Source organism: Eptesicus fuscus, chromosome 7 (assembly GCF_027574615.1).
Source record: "Eptesicus fuscus isolate TK198812 chromosome 7, DD_ASM_mEF_20220401, whole genome shotgun sequence".
NCBI classification, from domain to species: domain Eukaryota; kingdom Metazoa; phylum Chordata; class Mammalia; order Chiroptera; family Vespertilionidae; genus Eptesicus; species Eptesicus fuscus.
In genome coordinates this window covers 19,888,603-19,914,309 of record NC_072479.1, presented here as the reverse complement: position 1 = coordinate 19,914,309, position 25,707 = coordinate 19,888,603, and the positions used below count along the sequence as shown (strand labels likewise).

The 25,707-nt window shown below is 40.5% G+C and overlaps 1 protein-coding gene across 2 annotated transcripts in view; it reads right to left on the bottom strand.

Moving 5' to 3' along the window:
• CEP83 (centrosomal protein 83) overlaps nt 1-25,707 on the bottom strand; it is a 113,898-nt gene that overhangs the window by 9,614 nt on the left and 78,577 nt on the right. For both annotated transcript variants that reach the window (XM_008143758.3, XM_054718796.1), the window contains exons 11-13: nt 2,168-2,243; nt 1,804-1,961; nt 1,233-1,362 (exon numbers count right to left, since the gene is read on the bottom strand). In XM_008143758.3, coding sequence (XP_008141980.2) covers nt 1,233-1,362; nt 1,804-1,961; nt 2,168-2,243 — 364 coding nt within the window. The remainder of the gene's footprint in view (nt 1-1,232; nt 1,363-1,803; nt 1,962-2,167; nt 2,244-25,707) is intronic.

Here is a 25,707-nt window from a genome sequence, read left to right as displayed (position 1 = left end):
AGATCATCCCAAGCCATAATAAACTGCACTGAAACCCCAGCAATATCCATATGATGCACAGTACTTCCATGACCTTAAAGAAAAAAAAGTGATATACAAAGGGAAAAACAACAACACAAGTCTTTATATTTGAATATAAAACACTGGAATTCCCATTTGTAAATGCTGTTTTCTAATCTCAGTATCACACTACTTTTAGTATTATGGGAAGAAAATAGCAATACTCAGAAACCACAAACAGAGGGAAGTAATAACTTTTAGACTTCTCATGTTATAACTATCAGAAGGCATTTGGCAGTTATACTTAATACATAAGTAGGTGACTAGGAACTGTGTCCTTGGGTTTCTCAATCAAAATATGTAAATACTATATAGTTCTCTTCTCTTACGCAAATGTGAAGAGCTAACCTTTCAGATATTGACACTGGTGTGGCTATGCCTACAAGCACCTTGCTCTCATCTCAGACCTTCTTACCTCCCAAAGCAAATGCCATGACTAAGGGAACTTATCAAATCGAGATATGTCAAATCAACCCCAATCCCAACATACATGCACCAATTTTGTTAAATAACTACTAAATCACTGCCACAGTGAGTCATGGTTACTAAAGGGGTCATGCTATACTCCTCGGGTTTGTTGAAGTAGAAAAAAAGTTGAAACCACTGCCTTAGGTGAATGATCTGACTGCATTATTTCCAGGATGCCCTGGACTATTTATAAGAAAATAAATTTATTAGGTTCTGGGGAATATAGGCCGGCAAAATGGAAGCTTAAAAGGAGGGTGGCTGTCGGAACTATCATGGCTGTTTCAGAAGCCAGGGGGGGTTCTAGTTCCTCCTGTAGGGCAAGGAGGTACTTGCTCCTATATTCCTGAGTTGGAAACAAAAAAGCATTTTAACCACAAAAGCAGTATTACAAGTATTAGTTAAGCTGCAACAGGGAGAATGAGTTAAATAAGACTTGTGTGGGCTGGTCTAGAAACTTGATCACTGAAAAACAGTCTGTGAAAAAAATGCATGTTGGCTCTGAAAAACTGACCTGTACACAAAATTTAGAAATAAATCTGTTGAGCCATTTGGATTTTCCCAATTTATCTCTGGAAGGTTGAAAGTAAAATGTCATATTTAAGTACTAAGCCAATAAAATCTCAGTTTTCATTGTACATTTTATTCTCCTAAAATAGTTAATTATGTTTTACTCTGTAGAAATCACTCTAATAAGAATCACTTGCCTTTTTCTGGGCAATTGCAGCTCGCTGCAGTTTCTCTTTAGCTTGATTATACTTTTCTTCTCGGTCTGTGATACGTTCATGAAGCTTTTGCTTTTCTTCCAGCCACTGGATCTGTTTCTCTTCCAATGTCCTGTCAGAAGAATGTAGGCAAAACATGGAAATTAACTCTTAGGATTAAAAAGATATTATCCCAAGTAAAATCAAACTTACTACCCATGTGGCATTCAGAAGACTAATTTAGATATTTGAAGTAAAAAATATATTGGTTAACTCAATGAATAAAGACGTTTTTCTTTGAGAGTTTTCAGAATAGTATGGTCAGGGAGAAATTTAAAAGGCCTTCTTCCATAAATGTCTTTTTTTTTTATTATTATTAAAAGAATTCAAAAGTCTATAAAGTTCATTCTCTAGGAATAGAAAGCGCATTATCTCAGACCACTGTATATTGTCAAAGGGTGTTTGTAACTAGTTCCCAAAACACATTCAACATGGAATCATCATTGAAATAACTATATATAATATAGCAGGGGGAAAAAAGAAATAGTTGTACATAAAAAAACAACAACTCTACTTTTCAACTTCTAGTTGTGCTTTTTCAGCTTGGCTTCTTAAATTTCGGCACTCCTGTTTTAACCTCTCCACCATTTCCTTCAGTATTTGGTTTGAATTCAGCAATTCATTCTCTGACTGTGTAAGTGAGGTCACTTGGATCTGCAAATTACTGATTTGCTTAAAAGAGAAGGAGATAAATGTTAAGGCCACTAAACAAATTTAGTAGAGTATAAAAGCAGCAGAGGATACTAAACATCTTCCCTCACAAATACCCCACCCAGTTGATGTGCCCTTGAGGACAACCTGAAATGAAATAAGCTTTAAGACATAGATTTTTAAAAGCCCTTAAAAAAATAAAGCAAAATGTTTGCTAAATAGCATACCTGTTTCAGGTCAGAATTTTCATTTTTCTCTTTCTCTGCATTTTCAATATTCACAATTTGTTGTTGAAGTTTTAACCTGTAAATCAAACACAATAAAAGACATTATTAAGGATCCACAGTTCACATATTTCACTGAATTAGGTAATCATTTTACCAAGTGCCTTTATTAACAGTAGACATTGTGAAATCTGGTAGATAAATGATAAAGATTTTGACTTCAGGCAGCCAAATTGTGTTCACATATAACTAAAATTTAACATAAATTTCTGCTTTTGCTATGAAAAAAAATATTGGTATAGAGAAGAGGAGAAATCAGGTCTGTCTAGGAAGATGTGAAAATTAAAACCTAATGGGCAGATTTTAATGAACAAAGGGAACAGCCTGAGCTGCCTTTGGTGGAAGAGTGTACAATGTGTTGCTAAGCCACCAGAAAGCAGTCCAGTTTAGGAGAAGCCACTTTACAACCAGATAGTAACTGACAACTTACAAAATGTCTTCTGCTGCACTGCTACTTTACTTTCACTCTGCTAGGTTAGAGAGCTCCAAAATGTATCCTAATGACCACCATGTCATAATATAACAGGCATTTAATTAAGGTTGGCCAGTTTTAATTGTAGTAATTTCTCACAATAAATCTATGAGCATAAGCAGAGTCATCTTTATTATCCCAATTTTACAGATAAAAAGATTAAAGTTTAACCAAGTTAGGCCAAATGACATAGCTACCAAGTCAAAGGACCCAGGTCTTCCAGATCCAAGTTAGTATCCCCCTCTCCCACTTCATTATATGGCAATTTTACTGATTTAAAAGGAAATGTCTAGTACAGGACAACATGCTGTATTCTATTAAATATATTGAATTTTCATTCCTGAGATGAATAAACACACAATTTGTATCCTCTTCAAAAGGTATATGTTCTCAGAACATCTCTGGTGACCAAATGACTAACCTCATGAGAAAGACTTTATGCTAATTAGGTTTGAAGGATAGGCCCACAACCTCTCCATTTTAAAAACCCTTCAAACACTTATTTCAAATACTAGAGGCCCGGTGCACAAAATTCGTGCACGGAGGGGGGTTGTCCCTCAGCCCAGCCTGTACCCTTTCCAATCTGGGACCCCTCAAGGGCAGTCGGGACATCCCTCTCACAACCATTTGTAGCCTAAATGCTTTCTAAATAAGTTATGTAGATATTAAGAGAAACAACTAAGCCCTACATACAAAAATTGAAGCCAATGACACCAATGCCAAAGAGCACTTGACTATTAAGACACAAAAGGAGTAAGAACATCATCACTATTGTAGAATATAAAAAACAATACACAAGTGGCCCCTAGACACCAGGAGCCATTGCTGGTCAATACCAAAACTTGGATCACATCTCACAGGTGCAGGTCTTAAAATCTGAGCACCTGAGGCAGGGTTGCAACCCTTCATTCCTCCGGAGGAGCTGCAGCCCAGAAGGATGAGGAAGAGGAGGCCCAGAGTAAGCATATGGTCCAAGCTCTGAACCCCTGTGTCACACTGCCCCCTGCCTCCACCTACTAATTGCCAGGATCTGTGAAAAAAACTGGTGTTGAAGATATTCCAAGGAGCTTGTAAGATTTATGTTTAAAGAAAACTTAAGTGGAGGAAAGCCAGACTTCAAGCAGCATGAATATGTGGACTTGGACAAGCTCTGCACCTTCTCACGGAAAGGTCAGATTTCACCTAAGGGAAAGGAGAGAGAAAGCTACATAACCAGACACCCAGAGAAGAGAGATCATGGGGAGACAAAGAAATAGCCCACCTATGAAAGAAAAGGAGGCATCACCAGAAAAGGAAATAAACAAAATGGAGGCAAGCAACCTGTCAGAGAAAGAATTCAGAGAAATGGTCATAGGGTCGCTGAAAAGGTTGGAAGACAAATTCAAAAATATGTCTAAGAACCAAGAGGAAATGAAGAACCAAGAAGAAATGAAAAATGACATTGCTGCAATAAAAAACTCAATAGAAAGCATCAACGGTAGACTAGAAGAAGCAGAGGACCACATCAGTGAGCTAGAAGATAAGGTAGGAAAAAATACCCAAGCAGAGTAACATCTAGAAAAAAAAATTAAAAAACAGGAGGAGAGCCTAAGGGAACTTTGGGACAACATGAAACGAAACAACATCCACATAATAGGGGTGCCAGGACAGGAAACTGAGCAAGGAATAGAAAACCTGTTTGAAGAAATAATGACAGAAAACTTCCCTGATATAGGGAAGAAAAAACTCACACAAATCCGAGAAGCTCACAGAGTCCCAAGCAAAATGAACCACAAAAGACCGATGCCAAGGCACATTATAATTAAATTGGCAAACACCAACAACAAAGTAAGAATCTTAAAAATGGCCAGAGAGAGACAGAAAGTTACCTACAAAGGATCCCCCATCAGATTAGCGACTGGTTTCTCAACAGAAACACATCAGGCCAGGAGGGAATGGAATGAACTATACAAATTCATGCAAAGCAAAGGTCTGAATCCATGAATACTGTACCCAGCAAGGCTCTCAATCAAAATTGAGGGTGAAATCAGGAGCTTCACAGACAAAAAAAGGACTAAGAGAGTTTATTACCACCAAACCAGCAATGCAAGAAATGATAAAGCATCTTCTGTAAAAACAAGAAATAGGAAGCAAAGAAGGAACACAGGTGTAAAGAATAAAAATGTCAACAAACAAGTACCTATCAAGAAACAATACACAAAGTTTTCTTCAGCTGGCTTTGCTGAAACAGTCCTGGGTTATAATCTACAACTGATAAGAGATTTCTAAATTTTTATTGTTGATAGTATTACAGGTATCTCCTAATTTCCCCTCCCCTTCATCTCCCTCCTCACAGCTCCTGCCCCACCCCAGGCCTTCACCACACTATTCTCTGTGTTCACTGGTTATGCATGTATGTATATGAGTTCTTTGGTTAATCTTTTCCCATCTCCTCCCCTAACTCCATCCCCCACCCAGCTCCCCTCTGAGATATGTCAGTCTGTTCCATGCCTCCATGTCTCTGGAACTATTTTGTTCACCAGTTTATTATATTCATTAGATTCCACTTATAAGTGAGATCATGTGATATTTTTCTTTCTATGACTAGCTAGTTTCACTCAGTATAATACACTCCAGGTCCTTCCATGCTATCTCAAAGGGTAAGAGATCCTTCTTTTTTACAGCTGCATAGTATTCCATGGTGTAAATGTGCCACAGCTGTTTTATCCACTCGTCTACTAGTGGGCACTTGGGTTGGTTCCAGATCTTAGCTATTGTAAATAGCGCTGCTATGAACATAGGGGTGCAAATATTCTTTCTGATGAGTGTTTCAAACTTCTTAGGATAAATTCCTAGAAGTGGGATCACTGGGTCAAACAGTAGTTCCATTTTTAAGTTTCTGAGTAAATTCCACACTGTTCCATAGTGGCTATACCAATCTGCATCCCCACCAGCAGGGTATTAGGGTTCCCTTTTCTCCACATCCTCACCAGCACTTGTTATTAATATGCTATTAGAGGAGAAAACTAGTCCATGATTTAACTTAACATCATTACAGTTAGAATTCTAAGGGTTAATGAAATTTAACGAAAAGTAACTTGAATAGAAATAATCAGGGTTTAGAAATATGTTCAATGATCTAAAAATCACAATAATGAAAGAGTTAAAAACATTATTTCACAATGCTACAGATTTAGAAATAAAGTACAGTATTTCCTTTTTTTATATTTTTATTGACTTCAGAGAGGAAGGGAGAGGGAGAGAAACATCAATGATAAAAGAGAATAATTGATTGGCTGCCTTCTGCACTCTACCTACTGGAGATCAAGCCCATTACCAGGGCATGTGTCCTTGACCAGAATCAAACCTGGGACCCTTTAGACTGCAGGCCGATGCTCTATCCACTGAGCAAAACCGGCTATGGCTAAAGTATAGTATTTCTTGATTAGAAGGTTTAAATATTCAAAGTGTGTTATAATTAATCAAAATAAAATAATCTTTAGCCCTAACCTGTTTGGCTCAGTGGATGGAGCGTCAGCCTGCACACTGAAGAGTCCAGGGTTCAATTCTGATCATGGGCACATACCTCGGTTGCAGGCTCAATCCACGGCCCTGGTCCGGGCACATTCAGGAGGCAACCAATCAATGTGTCTCTCTCACATCAGTGTTTCTCTGTCTCTCTCTCTCCCTTCCACTCTAAAAATTAATGGAAAAATATCCTCGGGTAAGAATTAACAATGAAAACAAAATAATAATTTTTATAACAGAAATACAAAGTACAGAAGAAAGTACACTTAATTCTCATTAGATCAATAAAGGCTACATAAGAAAAATGCAATTTGAAATGGATCCTGAAGACAAAATAAGAGTCTAAGGTAGAGAAATTAATGATTTAAGCAAAGAGGACAACTAATGAAGGAAGACAGAGCAAATCAAGAGGGTGGGATAGAACACTGTATTTTGGAAGCAAAGGGAGAAAGGATATCTTCACAAAAACAGAAAGGGAAGAGAGAATGACGAAGATGAAGAAGTTTTCAGATAGTGAAAAGCTGAAAGAATTCAGATCCAGACATCTTTGCTCAGGTACAAATGAGAGCACAGTGGAACAGTGGACAAAGAGTTTCCACTGAGAGACAAGGTAGCCAAACTCATAGACTGGAAGAAGGAAAACAAAACAAAACACAAATGTACAAGAACTACCAGTTTCAATATCTTCAGTGAGAATAGAGTAAATAATAGAAGACAAATTGTTTTTAAAGTGATCAATTCTAAGGGATGACAAGGTATGATGGCTAAGTGTAGGGCTACTAAGGTAGAATAAGATAGAGAATTTAACCTGGCTGGTTTCTCAGTGGTTAGAGCATCGGTCCATGGACCTAAGGATTTTCTTCCCATCATGGGCAGGTACCTCAGTTGCAGGTTTGATCCCAGCCCATCAGGGCACAGGCGAGAGGCAACCAGTTGATGTGTCTCTCGCACATGTTTCTCTCTCTCTCAGCCTTCCTCCCTCCCTTCCACTTTCTAAAGATCAATGGAAAAAAATATCCTTGGGTGAGGATTTTAAAAAACAGAATTCCAGAGTGAACATAAAATAGACTATAAAGCGAAGGTGTTGGATGTGTCAACAATACAGATGTACTAAGAATGAAAGCAAAGGATAGAAAATAGAAAAAAGCTGAGCCAGAAGACAAGGTCCTCAGTGACTGCTGGGGAATACCCTGTAGGTCTGTAAATGGACAGCAAGATAGATAGGGTAAGATGGACGCAACGACTATCGAAGGATAAACTATTTTAACCAAAGTTAGTCAATGGTCTAAAAACAACAGTGGGTTCAGAAATACTGATTCCCTTTTTTGGTCCTTAGTTGCAGGAAAGAGTAAGGAAGACCTGGCCAGGTGGCTCAGTTGGTTGGAGTATCGACCAAAAGTTTATGGGTGTGATTCCTAATCAGGGCACATACTTAGGTTTCATGTTCATTCTGTCAGGGTACATAGAGGAGGCAAACGATCCCTCTCTCCCCTCTCCCTTCTCCCCTCTCCCCTCTCCCCTCTCCTCTCTCTCTCTCTCTCTCTCTCTCTCTCTCTCTCTCTCTCTCTCTCTCTCTCTCCCCCTCCCTCCCTCCTTCCTTCCCTCTGTCTAGAAATCAATGAAAGCATATCCTACAGTGAGGATTAAAAACAAAAAAGGTTGCCAGGTAATATGCCATCAGGACAAAGTCAGGTTTCAGTAGGGGGTGTTTAGAAAAATGTGGATATTGTAAAAAATTTATTGGAATGGAACAGGGATTTCAGAGGTTACAGCAAAAATTGTTAAGAGGAGAGCTTTAATGAGCTGGTGGTGCGAGTAGTCAAAAGGTGAAGGATGAGTAAGTTGGGGAATGAGAAAGTATGTGATCAAGTACTTGACATTTCAAAAGTAGTTTTGGAGAAAATGGAAGTAGAAATAGTAGGTAGACTGGCCAGCCAAGATACAACAGAGAATACAGCTGTGGAAAAGTTATAAATGGAAACATTTAGAATAACATTGAGATGGACCTCTTCCAAGTTCTCTGCAAAGTATAGGATAGCCAATTGTGATCATTATTGCCTAGGTTTTCTGTGGCAGGCAGCTGATATGCATCATTTCAATGTTCAACAAATGTTTACTGAGTTCCAACAAAAGCTGGGCACAATGTCGCAAATATATCTGTATTCTTAAGGAGTTTACAGTCCAAACATGCTATCTGAGCTTTCTTTCTTGCTTTTTTAAAATATATTTTTATTGACTTCAGAGAGGAAAGGAGGAGAGACAGAAACATCAATGATGAGAATCACTGACTGGCTGCCTCCTGAATGATCAGGGATCGAGCCTGAAACCCAGGAATATGCCCTGACTGGTAATTGAACCGTGACCTCCTGGTTCATAGGTCAATGCTCAACCCACTGAGCCACAACAGCCAGGCTGAGCTTTCTTTAATAGTGAAAATGTCCTATAATGTGCACCACTCAATATGTTGCATATTTGAAATGTGGCTAGCGTAAATAATTTCTTAAATTTTTAATTAATTTAAAATTAGATTTAAATAGCTATTGTATTACTAGCTATTTGTAGCTATTGTATTACTAGCCCAGGGGTGGGTATGTAAACCAGACCCAAATCCTTTTCTAGATGTTTCTAACTTGATTCATCAAGTAAAAATTCTGTCTTCTTTGAACTCAAAATATAGACTTGACCCCACAGAGAAAGCAGCAGGAGAAAAGCAAACATGCACGTTAGTAGAGAGGAGGAAGACCTCAGACCTCAGGAGAGAAGCCACACTCATCTGACCATATCTGAGTTCCCAGGAGTCCATGAGACCAACATAATCCTTCTCCTTTCTACATTTTCAGTCAGCTAATAAAGCCCCCTTTTTTGCTTCAGTTAATTGGGACTGGGTTACTGTCATAACCAGAAATTGACTAGATTATCTTATTTAAAATCCTGTCATTTTTACATGTCTTTAATTTACAGGTAACTTTACAAATTTTACAAACTCATTGTAAGGTGGGGCAGTCTTGTGAAATGCAGGCTACTGTTAGAATAATAATTTTATTATTCAGATTAGTGGTGAAGAAACCACTTTAATGAAAAAAAGAGACTGGTATCATCCTACCTAATAATCCTACCTAATAATAGACAAATATGCAAATTGACCACACCTCCGACACACCCACAAGCCACGGCAACCATCCAATCAGAGCGAGCATGCAAATTAACCCAAACCAAGATGGCTACAGCCACAGAGAGCAAGGTTTCCTAGGTAACAGAGGAAGCCAAGCTTTCCGCCTGCCCTTGCCAGGCCTAAGCCTCCACTCAAGCTACAAAGTTTCAATTATAGAAGGTAAACAAATTCAAACAAATGGCGGCAGAATGGAGCTTGAGAGAGCAGGCCAGGGTTGCCGCTGGCAACAGGGGAAGCAAAGCTTTCTGCACACCCTGGCTGGGCCCACCCGCTTAAGGCAACAAAGTTTCAATTATAACCCCAACAGAAATGGCTGCAGGCCTCGGAGGGAGCCCCAGGCTTGGCTCCACTCCAGGCTACAAAGTTTTAATTGTAGAAGGAAAATAAATTCCAGATACCAGGGCCTCTGCTTGCGTTGCCAGGGAGCGTGGCCGGACTGCAAACCACCACAGGCCCCTCGCTCAGGCCGCCCCACGCCCCAAGGGAACCCCCACCTGATCCGGGACACCCTGCAGGGCAAACCAGCTGGCCCCCACCCCTGTACCAGGCCTCTATCCTATCTAATAAAAGAGTAATATGCACATTGATCATCACTGCAACACACAATATAGCTGCCCCCATGTGGTCAAAGATCCTGCCCCCATGTGGACACTGGATGGCCACCACAAGATGGCCAGCAGGAGAGGGCAGTTGGGAGGCATCCGGCCTGCAAGGGAGGGCAGTTGAGAAGGACCAGGCCTGCAAGGGAGGGCAGTTGGAGGTGATCAACCCTGCAGGAGAGGGCAGTTAGGGGTGACCAGGCCGGCAGAGGAGGGAAGTTGGGGGCAAACAGGATGGCAGCAGAGTGGTTAGGGGGTGATCAGGCTGGCAGGCAGAAGCGGTTAGGGGCAATCAGGAAGGCAGGCAGGCAAGCAGTTGGGAGCCAGCAGTCCTGGATTGTGAGAGGGATGTCCGACTGCCCGTTTCCGGGATCAGGTCTAAACAGGCAGTCGGACATCTCTTGAGGGGTCCCATATTGGAGAGGGTATAGGCTGGGCTGAGGGACAACCCCCTTCCATGCACGAATTTTGTGCACTGGGCCTCTAGTCCTATCTAATAAAAGAGCAATATGCAAATTGACTGTCACTCCAACACACAAAATGGCCACCCCCATGTGGACACAAGATGGCTGCCACAAGATGGCCAGCAGAGGAGGGCAATTGCAGGCGATCAGGCCAGCAGGGGAGAGTAGTTGGGGGGGGGGGGCACCAGGCCTGCAGGGGAGGGCAGTTGTGAATGATCATGCCTGTAGGGGAGGGTAGTTGGGGGGGACCAGGCCAGCAGAGGAGGGCAGCTGGGGGTGACCAGGCTGGCAGAGGAGGGAAATTGGGGGAGACCAGGTCAGCAGGGGAGGGCAGTTGTGGGGGACCCAGGCCTGCAGGGGAGAGCAGTTGGGAGGGGCGGACCAGGCCTACAGGAGAGGGCAGTTGAGGAGGGACCAGACCTGCAGGGGAGGGCAGTTGGGGGAGACCAGGCCAGCAGGGGAGGGCAGTTAGGGGTGACCAGGCCAGCAGGGAAGGGCAGTTAGGGGCAAACAGGCTGGCAGGGGGGGCAGTTAGGCGTCGATCAGGCTAGCAGGGGAGTGGTTAGGGGGTGACCAGGCTGACAGGCAGGCGAGCTGTTGGGAGCCAGCAGTCCTAGATTGTGAGAGGGATGACCGACTGCCCATTTAAGGCCCGATCCCAGGGATCGGGCCTTAAAGGGCAGTTGGACATCCCTCAAGGGGTTCCAGATTGAAGAGGGTGCAGGCTGGGCTGAAGAACAACCCCCCCCCCCATGCACGAATTTCGTGCACTGGGCCTCTAGTACCTAATAATAGACAAACATGTAAATTGACCATACCTCCGCTACGCCCACAGCCAATCAGAATGAGTATGCAAATTAACCCAACAAAGATGGAGGTTAATTTGCATATGTAGGCACCCAGAAGCCTGGGTCCCAAGAACTTTCTCGGCACCCAGGTCACTCCGAGGTAGGCCCTGCGTGGGTCCTGAGCAACCTGGGAAGGGCCTGAGCTAGAGGGATCCTGGGCAAGGGCTGAGTTGGCGATTGGAGGGAGCTGGGGTCCCCTGCCCAGGCCCCAAGGCTTTAGGCCTTGGCAGGGGTGGAGCCAGTAATTGGAGGAAGCTTGGAGGCCCCTGCCTAGGCCCCAAGCTTCAGCCATAGGCTTTGGTCCTGGGCAGAGGCAGAGCCGGTGATCAGAGGGAGCTGGGGGGTCCCTGCCCAGGCTCCGAGGCTTTAGGCCTTGGCAGGGGCGGAGCCGGAGATTGGAGGTGATCAGTGATCGGAGTGAACTACAGAGGAAACACCTTTTCTGACCACTCATTGGCTAAGCTCCCTGTATGCCACAGGTAATATTCTTAGTAACTTGGGTATAAGAATCCAAAAAGGTGATCTAGGGTTTTTCCACCACACTCCTGGAGAAAAAAATGAAGGACCACTGCTAAGAAATGTCATATCCTGCCCTAGCCGGTTTGGCTAAGAAATGTCATATTACTAAGAAATGTCATATCCTGCCCTAGCCGGTTTGGCTCAGCAGGGTCCAGGTTCAATTCTGATCAAGGGCATGTACCTAGGTTGGAGGCTCCTCCCTGGCTGGGGCCCAGGTCAGGGCTCATGCAGGAAGCAACCAATCAAAGTGTTCCTCTCACTTTGATGTTTCTCTCTGTCTTTCCCTTTCTCTTCCACATTCTCTAAAAATCAATGGAAACATATCCTCAGGTGAGGATGAAAAAGAAAGAAAGAAAAGAAATGTCATATTCTATGAAAGACACATCTTGAAAATGCCTAAAGAAAGTTGTCATTTTTTTATGGTGAAGGGACTAGAGTCCGTGTTGATGAAAACACCCTAGTGGCTGCGGTGACTGGCAGTGGCTGCAGCAGCAGGGTGATGGGGCTGGTGCCTTCCCCTGATCAGCCTGGTTGCCTCCCACAAAGGGAGGCCAGACTGCGGCTTAGGCCTGTTCCCCATAGGGAGCGGGCCTAAGCCGTCAATAGGACAGCCCTGAGGGCTCCCAGTATGTGAGAGGGGGCAGGCTGGGCTGAGGGATTCCCCCCCCCCCCCAGTGCATGAATTTCATGCACTGGGCCCCTAATTTAATTAATATGTATGTATGTATGTATGTATGTATGTATGTATTGTTAATCCTCATCCAAGGATATTTTCCACTATTTTTAGAGAGAGTGGAAGAGAGGGGGAGAGACAAAGAGAGAGAAACATCGATATGAGAGAGAGACATCGATTGGTTGCCTCCTGCAAGGGCCCTGACTGGGGCCAGGGATTGAGCCTGCAACTGAGGTATATGCCCTTGACCAAAATCAAACCTGAGACCCTTCATTCTGAGGGCCAAAGCTCTATCCACTGAGCCAAACCGGCTACGGCTGTAATTAATAATTTATAGCATCTGCCAAAGGAGGATTAATCCTACTTATCATGGATGTTTGTTGTTTGTAAATAAATGGATATTTTTGCTTTATATAATTTAGACTTTCATTTCCTTAGCAATACCTTTTTCTCCACAGGTAATCTCTTTCTGACTATCACAGATTCTAAATATGACAAGCTATAATTATGTTTATTTTAATGAATGATAAAAATAGACCTGGTTGATGTAGTTCCTTATAAATCAGAAAATCAGAGCTGTCATGGGAAAAACACCCAACTGTAAATCATTTCTTTTAAAAGTCATTCAAATTTTGTGAATTTTTGTTTCTTCTGCTACATTTTATGTTGGATACTATGTCCTTATTTTAAAAATAAGTTGGGGTCAATTACATACTATAAATGATCAGAAGAAACTAAAGAAAAATCAAAGAAAAATTATCAAAGTGACTTATGGAATAGAAAATGATTCATATTAAAGAATGTCTAAAGGAATGAAAGCTGTTTTATATAGCAAATAAAAACCTAAGGGTCAAGTTCTTTATTGTCTTCAAGTAATGACAGAATGCTGAACATTTTATCACTATGACAACAGAAGCCCAAACCAAAAGAAAGACTTAAATTCTAACAGAAAATAGGATTAAACATCAGAGTGAGGTTCCTGGGTGGGGGAGGGGGGGTTTCTTTTTTTCCTTTCTGGAGATTGTCAGGGAGAGATAAAACAACTTATCTGTCCTGAACAATTAAAAAGATGTACCCAGCTAAAAGGATAGAATAAGATTGGCTCTCAAAATCCATGACAGATTTGTGATTCTAGAATTGTAGAAGCTAACATTTAAATTAATGGTTCATAAAACCTGACCTTTGTAAATAATACATGTATCTCTGCCAAAGGTAATTCTTTTCTGAGTAATAAGAGTCAAAAACCTTGTCCTAAAACATAACTTACAACTTAATGAACTTAAGATTTAAAAATCTCTCAACTTTAATCTACATAATCAGGAAGTCATTAAGCTTTTACATTATAAAAAATAGATATAAGGGACTTTTAGGTGGCTGAAGATAACAGATGTTTAGTTCTGTTTTATCCGTAGCTCTTTTAAAACAATACAGAAAAGCAAGGAGAATAAATAAAGCCACACAGAACCACATCCTTCACAATGGAAGAGAGAAAATGCTCAAACTTTAAAGCAACTGTAAGTAAAAATAGGAAAGTAATTGTAAATCCCAGCAAGAGACTGCTCATGCTCTAGAATGGAAGTCTTTGTAGTAAGTATGGGCTCCCTGCATGTGAATGGACTTAACTCACCCATTAAAATAAAAAGATCTCTAATCTGGCCCAAAGCAAGACCCAACTATATGCTAAACATAAAAGACACATTTAAAAAAAAACAAAGTGATTCAGAAAGACTAATAATCAGAACACAAATCAGGCAAATGGAAACAATAAGAAAACTGGAGTAATGATGATATCAGACAAGGTGGAATTCAAGCAAAAAAAACCAAACAATTAAATGACAAGAAAAGCACTTTTAAATACTTAAAGCCACAATTCACAATAAAGATGTAACTGCTCTGATTACCTATATGCCAAATAATAAAGCAATCACCTTTATGAAGTAAAAAAAAAAAATACAAGATATGAAAGTAATCATAGATACAAACATATTAATAATAATATTAGGAGACTTTAACAAGAAAAATCAAGTGGACAAAAATATAAGTACATGGAAGACTTAAACATCAGTTAATAAGTAAATCATTTGGATGTATATATTAAACTTCATATTCTTATAAATGAGAACTTTCTTTTTAGTCCTTACATAACACTCACAAAAATCAATTATGTATTATAGGACTGAGATGAAGGAGATACAAGACTGGGGACAAAACCAATGAGGTGCCCAAAGTGCAAAATTTAAGAAGTCTCACTCTAAGGCTCCTACAAAGGCAGTGTCAACACATGAGTGGGTGTCTCCTTACTTTTCACCCTGTGTCCCTCACTTGCTTTACCTTAGTCCCGACTATGTCACAAAAAAAATGTTATTGTGTTCCAAAAAAAGAAATAATAGAAACCATACTCTGATCACAATGCAATAAAACTATTAATTAAAAAATAAAAATAAAAAAGCAAGCTCTCCCACCTGAATATTCAAAAACCTTCTTTGTGGACTGAACTGTGTCTCCCCAAGATTCACACATTGAAGTCTTAACCCCCAGTACTTTAGGATGTATTTAGATAGGGCTTTAAAAAGGTAACTAAGGTTAAATGAAGTTATAGGGATAGGAAAGGAACTAATCCATTATGACTGGTGTCCTTATAAGAAGAGGGAGAGGTACCAGGAATACATGTGCAGAGAAAAAAGGCTATGCGAGGACATAGCAGGAAGGCAACCATCTGTCAGCCAAGGAGAGAGGCCTCGGGAGAAACCTTGAGATCTCAGACTTCTAGCCTCCAGAGCTGTAAGAAAATAAATTTCTGTTGTTTAATTCACCCAGTCTATGGTATTTTGTTATGACAGCCTAGTAAACTATTAATTTCACCTTCTATTAAACAACTGCATCTTCTATTAATACATCTTCTATTTAAACAACTCTTGGATGAAAAGAAAATATAAACTGAAGTGAGAGAATTTCTAAAAAATAATAATGAAAACACAAATCATCTATAGGATACATTTAAAGCAGTGATAAGAATAAGCACTAGACACTTTTACCAATAAAAATGAAAGAATATTAGTTGAATTAAATTTCCAACTCAAAACAAATAAAAGAATGAAGTAAACTGAAGAAAGCATAAGGGGAAATAAAAAGGAAAGAAAGCACAAGATATACATGATATGATCTTAGAAAACTCTAAGAAATCCACAAAGCACCTAGTCAAAAATATGTGATGTTAGTAAGGATTCAAGGTTAATACATAAAAGTCAACTAACTATATTTCTATATGTCAGCAATGAACATTTAGGAAGTAAAATAACTCCATTTTAAAAATAACTCCATTTATAATCACATTAAAATGCTTAAAATAAAATGCAACACAGGACGAACGTGACATACAATAAAAACTATAAAACTGATAAAAGAAATTAAAGATGACCTAAATAAAGAGAGATATGCCACAATCATGAACTGGAGAGATTCCAATATTGTTGAGATGATACCTCACCTTAATTGAGGCAAAGATTCAAATGCAATCCCAATCAAAATCTTAAGCCTTTCTGAAAAGATAACAAGCTGACAAGAAATTTATATGGAGAGGCAAAGAACCTTGAAGAGCCAAACAATCCTGACAAAAAAAGAACAAGGTAGAGTACTGAAGGCTAACACCAGCATGTCATAATTACCCAAGTCCTTCAGAAGGCTGATGGACTGTGGGCTTTTAGCAAGGGCTAAAAGCTATGCACCCACTGTTCTGTCGAGAAAATGGTGGCTGAATGGCTCAGGGTGATCCCCTAACCCAGTGGTCAGCAAACTCATTAGTCAACAGAGCCAAATATCAACAGTACGGTTGAAATTTCTTTTGAGAGCCGAAAACCAACTTCTGCACATGGGCCACGAAGTTGCAATCACACTGTACGTGCGTGCCCGCACGTGGTATTTTGTGGAAGAGCCACACTCAAGGGGCCAAAGAGTTGCATGTGGCTCGTGAGCCGCAGTTTGCCAACCACTGCCCTAACCTGATAATCTTTTACTGTTTACCAAACCTTACCTTTGATATGTGTTTTTGCTTTGCTAAAGGGCAAATGTGTATTGTAATAAATAAAAAGCCATGGGTCCGGAGATTCAGAGAACTTCTCCACTAGAGGGAAGTGATCCGCCTGGTTCCCCATGCCTTCCAAATTTATATTTCTTGTCTAGTGTATCCATTTATATCACAGCCCCTTCTCCAGATTTCTAAACCCTTGCTGCAAATGACTGCAGCAGTAGAGGACTTGCGCTACCTGAATCAAACTTACCATAAAGTTAGAGTAGTCAAAACAGCATGATATTAGTGTCAAGACAGACATACAGATCAATGAAATAGAACAGAGTTCAGGAATAGACACATACTTACACAGTCAAATGTAGTAACCAAAGTTACCAAAATGATTCAATGGGAGAAAAGACAGACTTCCACAAATGGTGCTGTAGTTTTGTTTTGTAATGTCTTTATCAGGTTACATATCAATGTTACCCTTACTCATAAAAAATATTAAGACAGTATCCTTGCTTTACAATGCTCTGGGACAGTGGAATGAACTGGTTTTTGAAGTCTGGGTAGAATTCTCCTGTGAAACCATCTAGGTCTATACCTTTTTCTTGGGTAGTTCTTTGATAACTATCTGTTTCCTCTACAGAAATCAGCCTGTTTAAGTTTCCTATCTCTGTTGGGATTAGTTTTGATAAACTGTATTTTCATAAGAAATTATTCCTTTCATCTATGTTTTCAAATTTACTTGCATAGAGGTTCGCAAAAATAGTTGTTTATTTTTTAATTTCACTGTTTCAGTGCTTACTTCCCCTTGGTCATTTCTTATTTTGTGTATGTGCTTTATTCCCTCAATTACAGTTGACAGTCAATATTATATTAGTTTCAGGTATACAGTACAGTGGTTAGACATTTATATAACTTATGAAGTGATCTCCCCGAGTAAGTACTACATAAAGTATTAACAAATAGAATACACTACCACTTACACAAACAAAGATCAATAGGACTGTATTCCAGAAATGATGGTTGGTTCATTTGTTAATAGAGCAAATGGACAAAAAAATTATCTCCAGAGATGCTAAAAAACTTTGATTATTTTCAAGTTTTTTATGGCTGATTTAAAAAATAAAAACAACTCAGGGAAATAAAACTTGATGGATACCTCTTTAAATTATAAAATATACATATTCCTTAATCCTAAACCTGGCTTCTTAATGAAAATACAGGAGAGACATTTCCACTATGATCAGGAACAAGGAAAGTATGCCCACTATCTCTAAAACTATTCATTACTGTATTGGAGGTGCTTGCCAGTGCAAGTAGATAAATCAGTTAAAGGCATAATAATTGGTAAAAAGTCATCTGTATTTGTAGGTGATATGATAGTATGCCTGAGAAATATTAGGTAATTAATAATATAACTAACTCAAAGAAAGACTTGAGTAAGTTAGCAGGATATAAAATCAACATGGAAGAGTTGATAGGCTTCATAAACAAACAATAACAAGCTAGAGAACAAAATGGGGAAAAACATTTATAAAAGCAACAAAGAAGATTAAGTATTTGGGAATAAACAAGAAATGTGTCAAAACTACATAAAGTTTTAGAACTCTTCTGAAGAACACAACAATAAATTTCAACTAACTGAAATAAATTTGTTCTTGGATAGGACAATTAAACATCATAAAGACGTCAGTTCTCCCGAGATTAGATGAAATATTTAAAGGAATCCCAATAAAAATACTAACAATCTATTTTATGAAGCTAGACATTGATATTAAAGTTTATATGGAAAAACGAACAAAAAAGATTAGTCAATAAACTACTATAAAAAGAAAAACTAGAGAGATAGAATAACCCAACCAGACATTAAAACATACTTTAAACGAGATCCAAGATGGCTGCAAATGGGATAGCAGGTTGCAAGATAGTGTGTAAGAGAATGAAAGGAGAGTGTGTGGATGTGTGGGGAGTATCTGTATTTGTGAGAGAGGGACAGCTATATTCCACAGGACAGTTGGGAACTGGCGGACCAGACTCCCTTGGCTGGGCAGCCTCTACTGCTGTTGAAATCTCTCCCAGAGCAGCGAGCTCGGTGGCAGAGACCATGCCATCTTGAAGGGGAGGCCAGCTGTGATTGGAAGTCCAGCTTACCTTCAACAGGGGAGACCTCAGATACCTCCCAGGACCCTACAACGACATCACCCATGGACCAGCTGCCTCAGCTGTGAACCCACAAACACTGACACTCCAGCCTCTCCGACCGCAGGCACCTAAAAAGTCTGTCGAGGGAGACAAAGTGGAGTCAAATACACGGACGAGCCCTGCGCCTTCTCACAGAGCAGAAAGAAGGAACAGCTGAATCGAACAACACCCACCCAGAATTGGCGAATTAAACACAGCTAGTGAGGCTATCCACAGATGGAAAGGTCAGATGTTACCTAGAGAAATGCACGAGAGAGAGAGAGAGCTACATAACCAGACACCCTGAGAGGAAAGACCATGGGAAGACAAAGACAGCCCGAATACAAAAAAAAAAAAGGAATCACCAGAAAAGGAAATAAACAAAATGGAGGCAAGCAACCTATCAGAGAAAGAATTTAGACAATAGTCATTAGGTTGCTGAAAAGGATGGAAGACAAATTCAAGAATATGCGTAAGAACCAAAAGGAAATTAAGAAGAACCAAGAAGAAATGAAAAATGACATCCCTGCTATAAAGAGCTCAATAGAAAGCAACAACGGTAGACTAGAAGAAGCAGAGGACCGCATCAGTGAGCTACAAGACAAGGTAGGAAAAAATATCCAAGCAGAGCAGCATCTAGGAAAAAAAATTAAAAAACAGGAGAGCCTAAGGGAACTTTAGGACAACACGAAACAAAACAATATCCGCATAATATGAGTGCCAGAAGGAGAGGAAACTGAGCAAGGAATAGAAAACCTGTTTGAAGAAATAATGACAGAAAACTTCCCTGATACAGGGATGACAAAACTCACACAAATCCAAGAAGCTCACAGAGTCCCAAAAAAGATGAACCCCAAAAGACTAACACCAAGGCATTATAATTAAATTGGCAAACACCAACAACAAAGTAAGAATCTTAAAGGATGACAGAGAGAGACAGAAAGTTACCTACAAAGGATCTCCCATCAGACTACTGACTGATTTCGTAACAGAAACACATCAGGCCAGAAGGGAATGGAATGAACTATACAAAGTCATGCAAAGCAAGGGTCTGAATCCAAGAATACTTTATCCAGCAAGGCTATCCTATATAATAATGAGAAAATATGCAAATTCACAATCACTCCAACAAACAAGATGGCCACCCCCATGTGGTCAAAGATGGCCGCCCCGATGTGGACACAAGATGGCCACAAGAAGATGGTCGGCAGGGAAGGGCAGTTGTGGGTGACCAGGTTAGCAGGGGAGGGTAGTTGGGAGGGACCAGGTGTGCAAGGGAGGGCAGTTGGGGGCGATCAGGCATACAGGGGAGGGAAGTTTGGGGGGACCAGGGGAGGACAGTTAGGGGCGGTCAGCAGGGGAGGTCAGCAGGGGAGGGCAGGTAGGGGCAATCAGACCAGCAGGGGAGGGCAGTTAGGGGTGACCAGGCTAGCAAGGGAGGGAAGTTAGGGGTGACCGGGCCAGCAGGGGAGGGCAGTTATGGTCAACCAGGCTGGCAAGGGAGGGCAGTTAGGAGTGTCATGGCCAGCACAGGAGGGCAGTTGGGGGCGACAAGGCCAGCAGGGGAAGGAAGTTAGGGGCAATCGGGCCGGTAGTGGAGCAGTTAAGCCTCAATCAGGCTGACAGGGGAGTGGTTAGGGGGTTATCAAGCTGGCAGTCAGAAACAGATAGAGGCAATCAGGCAGGCAGGCAGGCAGGCAGGAGAGCGGTTGGGAGCCAGCAGTCCTGGATTGTGAGAGGCATGTCCCAGATTGAACAGGGTGCAGGCTGAGCTAAGGGACACACCCCCACCCCAGGCACGAATTTCGTGCACTGAACCTCGAGTCAATTATAACTGAGGGTGAAATCAGGAGCTTCACAGACAAAAAAGGACTAAGGGAGTTTATTACCACCAAAACAGCAATGCAAGAAATGCTAAAGGGTCTGCTGTAAAAAAGAAGAAATAGGAAGCTAAGAAGGAACACAGGGGTAAAGAATAAAAATGGCGACAATAATAACTTTAAATGTAAATGGATTAAATGCCCCAATCAAAAGACATAGGATAGCTGAATAGATAAGTAAACATGACCCATATATCTGCTCTCTACAGGAAACCCACCTCAGAACAAAGTACTCACACAGACTGATGGTGAAGGGATGGGAAAAGGTTTTTCAGGCCAATGGAAATGAAAAAAAAAGCTGGGGTAGCAATACATATATCTGACAAATTAGATCTCAAAGTAAAGGCCATAACAAGAGATAAGGAAGGCCACTTCAAAATATTAAAGGGAGCAATTCAACAAGAAGATATAACTCTGGTAAACATGTATGCACCTAATACAGGAGCACCCAAATACATAAAAAACTTTCTGGAGGATATCAAGGGAGAGGTTGACAGCAATACAGTCATAGTAGGACTAACACCACTGGACAAATCCTCTAAACAAAAAATCAGCGAAAAACATCAATCCTAAATGACTCACTAGATCAGATGGAATTAATTGACATCTTTAGAACATTTCACCCCAAAGCCACAGAATATACATTCTTCTCAGGTACACATGGGTCATTTTCAAAGATAGACCACATATTGGGACACAGGCAAAGTCTCTTCAAATTCAAGAAGATAGAAATCATATCCAGCCTCTTTTCAGATCACAATGGCATAAAACTCGAAATCAACTACAATAAAAACAATTTTTAAAAAATCAAACATCTGGAGGCTAAATAGCATGCTATTAAACAATGACTGGGTTACCAAAGAGATCAAAGAATAAATAAAAAACATCCTGGAAACAAATGACAATGAAAGCACAACAATCCAAAATCTATGGGACACAGCAAAAGCATCTTGAGAGGGAAGTTCATAGCTCTACAGGCCTACCTCAAAAAACAAGAGACAATGGTAACAAATTATCTAACCCTACAACTCAAAGAGTTATAGAGCAACAAAAAAAGCCCAGCTTAAGCAGAAGGAAGGAAATAATAAGGATATGAGCGGAGATAAATGACATAGTGACCAAAACAAAAAACAAAAAAACAAAAAAAACAAAAGATCAACAAAACCAAGAGCTGGTTCTTTGAAAGGATAAACTAGTTTAATGAATTTCTAGCCAGGTTCACCAAGAGGCAAAGAGAGAGGACCCACATACACAAAATCAGAAATGAAGAGGTGAAATAACAACCGATCCCACAGAAATACTAACAATTATGGAAAAAAACTATGAACAATTCTATTCCAACAAAATGGACAACCTAGAAGAAATGGACATAATCTTAGAAAAATACAAACTCCCAAAACTCAATCAAGAAGAATAAAAAGACCTGAATAGGCCGATAACTACCAAAGAAATTGAAGCAGCGATCAAAAATCTTCCAGCCAACAAAAGCCCTGGTCCAGACGGCTTTACAGAGGAGTTCTATCAAGCATTCAAAGAAGAACTAAAAGCTATCCTCCTCAGACTATTCCAAAAAAGAAGACACACTTCCAAGCTCTTTCTATGAAGCCAGCAATACCCTAATTACAAAACCAGATAAAAACACCACAAAAAAAAGTGAACTAGAGGCCAATATCCTTGATGAACATAGATGCTAAAATCCTCAACAAAATTCTAGCAAATCGGATTCAGCATTACATTAGAAAGATCATACACCATGACCATGTGGGATTTATTCCGAGGATACAAGGATAATACAATATCCACAAATCAATAAATGTGACACATCACATGAACAAACTGAGAGACAAAAATCATATAATCATATCAATTGATGCAGAAAAAGCATTTGACAAAATCCAGCACCCTTTCTTGATCAAAACGCTCAGCAAAGTGGGAATAGAAGGATCATACTTCAACATAATAAAAGCCCTATATGACAAACCTACAGCCAACATCATACTCAATGGGCAAAAACTAAACTATTTCCCCTAAGAACAGGAAGAAGACCCACTCCCACCACTCCTGTTCGATATACTACTGGAAGTGCTAGCCATAGTGATCGGACAAGAAAAAGAAATAAAAGGCATCCCAATTGGAAAGGAAGAAGTAAAACTGTCCTTATTAGCAGATGACATGGTACTATACATAGAAAACCCCAAAGACTCCATCAAAAAACTACTAGACCTAATAAATGATTTTGGCAATGTAGCAGGATACAAAATTAACACCCAGAAATCTATGGCCAATAATGAACCCACAGAAACAGAAGAGAAAAAAAAAAAAACAATCCCATTTACCTTTGCACCAAAAAAAATTAAGGTACCTAGGAATAAACGTAACTATGGACGTAAAAGACCTGTACTCAGAAAATACAGGAGATTAAAAAAAGAGACAGAAGAAGACATCTACAAATCAAAGAACATACCATGTTCATGGATTGGTAGAATCAACATCATTAAAATGTCCATACTACCCAAAGCAATCTACAGATTCAATGCAATCCCCATTGAAATATCAACGGCATATTTCAAAGATCTAGAAGAATAAACTCTCCAAAAATTCATCTGGAATAAGAAAAGACCCCGAATAGCCACAGCATTCTGAGAAAGAAAAACAAAGTTGGAGGGCTCATAATACCAGATATCAAGCTCTATTACAAAGCCACGGTTCTCAAAACTGCCTGGTACTGGCACAACAACAGACATATAGACCAATGGAACAGAATAGAGAACCCAGAAATCAACCCACCATTATGTTCAATTAATATTTGACAAAGGAGGCAAGAGCATACAATGGAGTCAAAACAGTCTCTTTAATAAATGGTGCTGGGAAATTTGGACAGATACATGCACAAAAATGAAACTAGACCACCAACTTAACAACATACACAAAAACAAACTCAAAATGGCTAAAGGACTTGAATGTAAGACGGGAAACCATACAAATCCTACAAGACTCCATAGGCAGCAAAATAACAGACATATGTCATAGCAATACCTTTAAGGACACAGCTCCTAGGGCAATGGAGATTAAAGAGAAAATAAACAAATGGGACTACACAGAAAAAGAAACCATCAACAAAACAACAAGAAAGCCCACTGCATGGAGAACATATTTGCTAATGATATTTCCAATAAGGGCTTAATCTCCAAATTTTACAGAGAATTCATACAATTTAACAAAAGGAAGATAAATGGTCCAATTAAAAAATGGTAAAAGAATGTAAACAGACACTTTTCGAAAGAGGACATACAGAAGGCCCAGAGACATATGAAAACATGCTCAAAGTCACTAATCATCGCCAAGTGCTGGCGAGGATGTGGAGAAAAAGGAACCCTCCTGCACTGCTGGTGGGAATGCAGACTGGTGCAGCCACTGTGGAAGACAATATGGAGTTTCCTCAAAAAGTTAAAAATGGACTTCCCATTTGACCCAGTAATACCACTTCTAGCACTATATCCCAAGAAACCAGAAACACCAATCAGAAAGAATATATGCACCCCTATGTTCATAGCAGCACAATTTGCAATAGCTAAGATTTGGAAACAGCCTAAGTACCCATCAGCAGATTAGTGGATTTAAAAACTTTGTGACGACCTCAAAAAATGATGGGGTCTTGTCAAAAGGACATAAAAGTCAATTTTGAAAAGCTTCCAATGGCCAAATCTGAGATAATATGAAAAACAAAATAAATGAAAAGATCAACCAAAGGATTTATATGCATGCATATGAGCTTAACCAATGGACACAGATGGGAGGGGAGGGAGAGGACATGTGCTGGGGGGTGGGGATGGCCTAGGATAGGTCAATGGAGGAAAAGGAGACTTATGTAATACTTTAAATAATAAAGAATTTAAATTAAAAAAAAATTATAGAACTACCAAGATGGTGGGATAGGTAAACACCTGTACTTGCTGCCTCTCACAACCACATCAAAACTCTAACTAAAAGACAAAACAACTAGAAGGAAAGAAAAAAGCGCATTGAGAAAAAGTGGAGGTACAGAGGCGTGTGCAAAACGGGCTGGCAACTGGGTGCGCTGTTGTTTTTTTCAATCAGGAGGGAGATACAAGCTCCAGATTGCTCTAAATTCCAATTCCCGGCAAGACTCTGGGAACACAGACTGATACGAGGAGAAACTGGACTGTCTGGCATTGGGCCAGAAAGCGAGGGTGGCTTTATCTCAGAGGTGCTCGCAGCAATCATTATTCCTGCACAGGGCCGTGGGACACAGAGACCCAAGGGAACTCTTTGGAGTAGGGCTGATTTGCTCCACCCTGGTGATTCCATGAGATCCCGCCCCACCCAATTTACAACCCCACCCAAGATGTGCACAGCCACTTTTGCATATGAATGGCTTGTCCTTTTGCAACCTAAAAACTTACAAACTGCAGCTGGGTCAGAGAGCTCCAAAGTTTCCAAAAGAAGGCCTAAGGCCCTACAGCAGCTCGGCCTCATCTGGGCACCTCCAAACCCCAACTAAGAGGAGGAATATGCAGATCTCTCTGTAGCTCCTGCTGGGTGGCCTCAGGCTAATGGCTGACTTTGCACCTCCTTGGAGATCCAAGAGCCAATGTACACAGTGGTCAGAGTGAGACCATACCAGATTACAACTCTTCACATCCATAAGAGACACACTCAAGGGGCAGACTCAGTGAGCAACAAAGCCCCACTAAAGCAAGTCCTGCTCCATAAGGGTGTCTCCAGCACAGCAGTTCCCCCACTGTAGACACAGCTGGTCCTCACGGCCAATTGGCCTGAAGGTCAATTCCTCCCAGTGATACCAACAGAAATCAAGGTTTAACTACAACAAGGCTGTGCACACAGCCCACAAAGGGGTGCACCAAGAGTGTCAACCTCAGGAAACTGGGGAGGCTGAACCACTGGAGCACCTAGCACACAAGGCCACTCTATCAACACAGCGAAGCAGCCAAAATGCAGGGACAAAGAAACATGTCACAAATGAAAGAAATGGAGGAACGCAAACTACTGGATATAGAGTTTAAAACCACGGTTATAAGATTACTTAAGAATCTTCTAGACACCTCCAAGAAATTTAGTGAGAACTTCAAGGATAGGAAAAAGGACCAATCAGACATTAAGCATACACTGAC